The 3871-nt window shown below is 33.9% G+C and overlaps 1 protein-coding gene and 1 non-coding gene across 2 annotated transcripts; both read right to left on the reverse strand.

Annotated features, from left to right (window-relative positions):
* Window positions 1-666: 666 nt before the first annotated feature.
* TRNAK-CUU (transfer RNA lysine (anticodon CUU)) lies at window positions 667-739 on the reverse strand. Its single transcript has one exon. It is a non-coding gene; the product is annotated as a tRNA-Lys (tRNA).
* A 207-nt stretch (window positions 740-946) lies between these two features.
* Window positions 947-3481, reverse strand: LOC145585626 (glutathione S-transferase zeta class-like). The gene is made up of 7 exons (XM_081642328.1): window positions 3145-3481; window positions 2948-3004; window positions 2268-2353; window positions 2034-2105; window positions 1792-1845; window positions 1301-1360; window positions 947-1181 (listed from the first exon to the last, which is right to left on the reverse strand). Exons 1-7 carry the CDS (start codon window positions 3251-3253, stop codon window positions 1086-1088), a joined length of 534 nt encoding a protein of 177 aa, XP_081498454.1. The 5' UTR covers window positions 3254-3481; the 3' UTR covers window positions 947-1085.
* Between the last annotated feature and the right edge of the window lie 390 nt (window positions 3482-3871).

The raw sequence follows: 3871 nt of genomic DNA on the forward strand, positions 1-3871 counted from the left end.
GCGTGTGTATAGATCTCGGGTCCACAATAATATTATTATGGACCAGGTCCACGCAAGCCTTTCTGTAAATGGTTTCATTAAGATTTTGCAAAAAAAAAAAAAAAAAAAAGAAAAAAAAAAAAAAGAGAGAGAGAGAGAGAAAAAAAAAAGCGAAAAAAGACGGAAAGATTTTTTACAAGATAATGACAAGTGTCATGGAAGGATTTGCTTTTAGTATAGGTTAATAGATAGATAGATTTTTCCTCCCTTATAAGTCACAAACTTGACCAGTTAATAAACTATTCTCAACAAATCTCATTCACAATATTTTACAAGAAAATACAAGTTTATCGTCTTGATAAAGACAAAAATGTAAATAAATGAACAACTTTTTGTCAAATATGGGATCCATAATTGTTAATTTATTTACATAAATGTCATGGTGATTAAACAAAATTATTTAATTATTTACGATTTTATTTATCAAAGAAATAAATTGGAACTTCCTCTTATTTAAAGTATTCAACACCCTATATAATGTAACATGTAATCCTCTAAGGCCAAAAAAGCAATAGTAAAACAGTAAAGAAGCTCTTAGGTTATAGAGCACTTGAGCATATACCACTGGAGTTGAACTGAATAGGGAAATTGCATCAAATTTTATTTTTTTTTTCAAAAATCAATACACGCCCACCGTGGGGCTCGAACCCACGACCACAAGGTTAAGAGCCTTGCGCTCTACCAACTGAGCTAGACGGGCTTTTGATACCAAAATCAATGTTATATTTAAATAGCATTTCAACAACAAACATATGGCCAATGCTTTAATTAATTATACTACTCATACTCTCGTAGTATACTTTGTATATTTTTAAATAATTCCCGACCATCATGGGTGGTTTTAAGCATGTGTATGGTGGTCGATTGCACAACGTCCCTAAGTAGAACTGTAGAAGGAGCTTCAAAGTTTAAAAAAAATAAAGAGAAAACTTGTTGATCAATGATCTAACAATCAATTTTATAAAGTTACATCACGACATACTTAATTCCAAAAACCTTTACTGTTTAATACTTTGGTGAGATGAGAGACTCTAGCAGAGCTACACTCACTTCGCATCTGGCTGTCTTTCAGGTATAGAGGCTTGAAATTCCGGCATTGCTTCACATGATTCATACACCCTGCGTAATGTAGGATACTTCGACTGCACAAGCAATAACTCGTAAAATGTAAGCATTACACTGCCTAATTAGTGCATAGTCTAATAACTTGGAAATGAATTTAGTGAGTTATGTATCATCTTTGGAAATGAACATAAATTACCATATCAGTCTTAAATCTGTCCATTGCTATAGAAATCTGTGGTGCCAGAAATACATCTGCCTGAAATCAAGTAAAGACGAAACAATGTTAGTGCATACATACCTCATTTTGATATAATTGTACGTTTTATTAGTCACTAACGGTGTGTTTGGATAGAAGAAAATGGAAGGAAAAGAAGGGGAAAGAAATGGAGAGATGTGATATCTTTCATTTGGATAACAAATGAAGAAGTAAGGGAATTGGAGGGGAGAGAAATGGAGGGATTAAATTGTAGGAAATTGATCCCTCCAACAATGGAGAGATTTGGAAGGAAAACTCACTATTATTCTCTCCCTCCCTTTCCCTCCCCTCCTCTTCTCCTCCCTCCCCTTCTCTTGACCAACTTTCTTCTCGATATGCTCCTATGAAGGATATTAGTGTCCCAGGCCAACAACTAGTTAATATGTAGTGTATCGTAGAAACGTAATGCAGAGACAAGAAACGCAACATACCAGCACTGATTTCATGTGAAGTGGTTGCATGCTGCAGCTGACAATACTGGCAGCCTATGGCAGACATAAGCTTAAAGTGTTAATACTAGATCACTTCTGTAAACACAGAAGTAAATTACAGTGATATGAGAGCTAAAATCATAGGTTAATTTTCCTGAATCATGTTGTAATTCAGTAATTCAATCAACATTCCTTTCAATTTGTCATGAAAACTCAAAAGGCGAAAGTAATCAGGATCTCACCTGAAGATTGAGAGCTCGTCTACAAGGATCAGCCGGCAAAAGTTGATTCTGAGGATACTTATCTTCTAGGTACTAAACAAAAGATGAGAAGCACAGACAATAATCAATGAACAAGCCATAGTAATGTTATTGTTGAAAAAAGTTTGTGATAAACTAAGTTGGCTATGTTGGCCTGTATAATAACACAATTCATCCCGTGTATTGCACGAGCTAGAGAATGAACTAGTTACTGACCATAAGGATAGCCAACGAGTCTGAAACCACAACTCCATCATCAACAAGAACTGGAACATAACGAAGTGGGTTGATCTTCTCAAATTCTACAAGTCACATCATAATTGTTAATTAAGATTGTACTATCTGTGATCCAAATTGTTGCTACATACTTCAACACTCCAGATATGATAGAAACACACCGCGAATATTACAACTTAGCTCGTGAACCTAAGGTGAAAATAAATTGTTTGGAATACAATAGAGCAACCACTACGCAAGAATTTACTTTTTTAACAGTCGATCTCAAATTATTCATAGAAAAAAAACATTGTGTTAACATAATTTCTCGGAAAAAAGCATGGAAAACTAAAAAAAAATAAAACAGGAGTATTAATCAACTAAATTACGAGATAATTTCGATTCCAATTTTTCAGATTGATATTAATTAAAAACAATCATACTAAAATGTTAATTAACATCCAATTAATAAGTAATAACTACTCCCTTCAATATGTGGCTATTGAAATCGATCTTATTCATTAATTTACTAGCAGGATCAGTATCATAAAACAAAATAATTAACCAAATTGAGAGCAATATCTTGGTTTGATTTAGGCATAAGATTTTATGAAGCCTAAAAAAGTTAGTTAAGTGGTCGGATAATATCGAATGAAGACAAAACAACAGCTTTTATTCACCTGGATTAAATTGCTCCCCTTTGATAAGATCAACTGCTTTATACTCAAATTGAAGCCCTACAGCTTGATCAAGCTCAGATTAATCTAAAGTTATACTCAAAATTTACAAAATTTGCAATAGATTGACTAAATTGAAAATGCTAAATTAAGTAAAAATGTTGGAGGAAAAAAAAAACAGAGGAAAGTAAAGATTAAACCTTTTAAGTTTAAAGCAAATCGAACGCGCCACGAACAAGAACTTAGCCAAAAAGAGTAGAGCACCCTACTTGTTGATGCTGAACATGAAGATGATTTAGTAGCTTTCATCTTTGATGAAAAAATTTTGACAAATTTTCAATAAAATTCCCAAAAAAAAAAAAAAAAAAAAAAAAAAAAAAAAAAAAGTACTAGTAAAAGAAAAGAAAAGAAAAGTATATGTAGAATACAAAATTGTAAAAGCTATTGATCATTTAAAGGAAAGAGAAAGAGAAATTAAAGAAAATGGGTGTGTAATGGTCCTAATTGAAGTTGCAAGAGTAGCAATGGTGTTGGTAAAAGTCAACTGTCAATTCCAAGATAAACATGGGCACGGGCCGTGCCCGTGCCGCCGCGGGCCGTGCCTGGCCGTGCCGGGATGGGGGTCGTGCCGTGCCGGTTCCGCGGCGGGCCGTGCCGTGCCTGAAATTGGCACACCCCAGCCCACGGCACGGCCCACGTGCCTTGCGGGCCGTGCCGTGCCGGGCCGTGGGCCAAACCGTGCCACCCTTCTTTTTTTTTTTTTTTTGAATAAATGAAAAAAAAAAACGAATTAAAATATATATATATTTTTAGTACAACTTAATATATGTGATTAATTTATGTTTATGTTAACGTTAATATATTTTGTTTTCATTTTTTGAACAACTTTATTTTAATTTAGGTTATATAAATTATTTATCTAATTAA

Source organism: Chenopodium album, chromosome 16 (assembly GCF_948465745.1).
Source record: "Chenopodium album chromosome 16, dcCheAlbu1.1, whole genome shotgun sequence".
Classification (NCBI taxonomy): domain Eukaryota; kingdom Viridiplantae; phylum Streptophyta; class Magnoliopsida; order Caryophyllales; family Amaranthaceae; genus Chenopodium; species Chenopodium album.

Bases quoted from the DNA above. Each gene is read 5' to 3' on its own strand.
- LOC145585626 (XM_081642328.1), bottom strand. From the start codon at position 3,253: ATGAAAGCTACTAAATCATCTTCATGTTCAGCATCAACAAGTAGGGTG. The intron at 3,005-3,144 runs GTTTAATCTTTA...ATCAAGCTGTAG, and splicing joins ATTTGCTTTAAACTTAAAAG to GGCTTCAATTTGAGTATAAA. The intron at 1,182-1,300 runs GTAATTTATGTT...TTGCTTGTGCAG, and splicing joins ACAGATTTAAGACTGATATG to TCGAAGTATCCTACATTACG.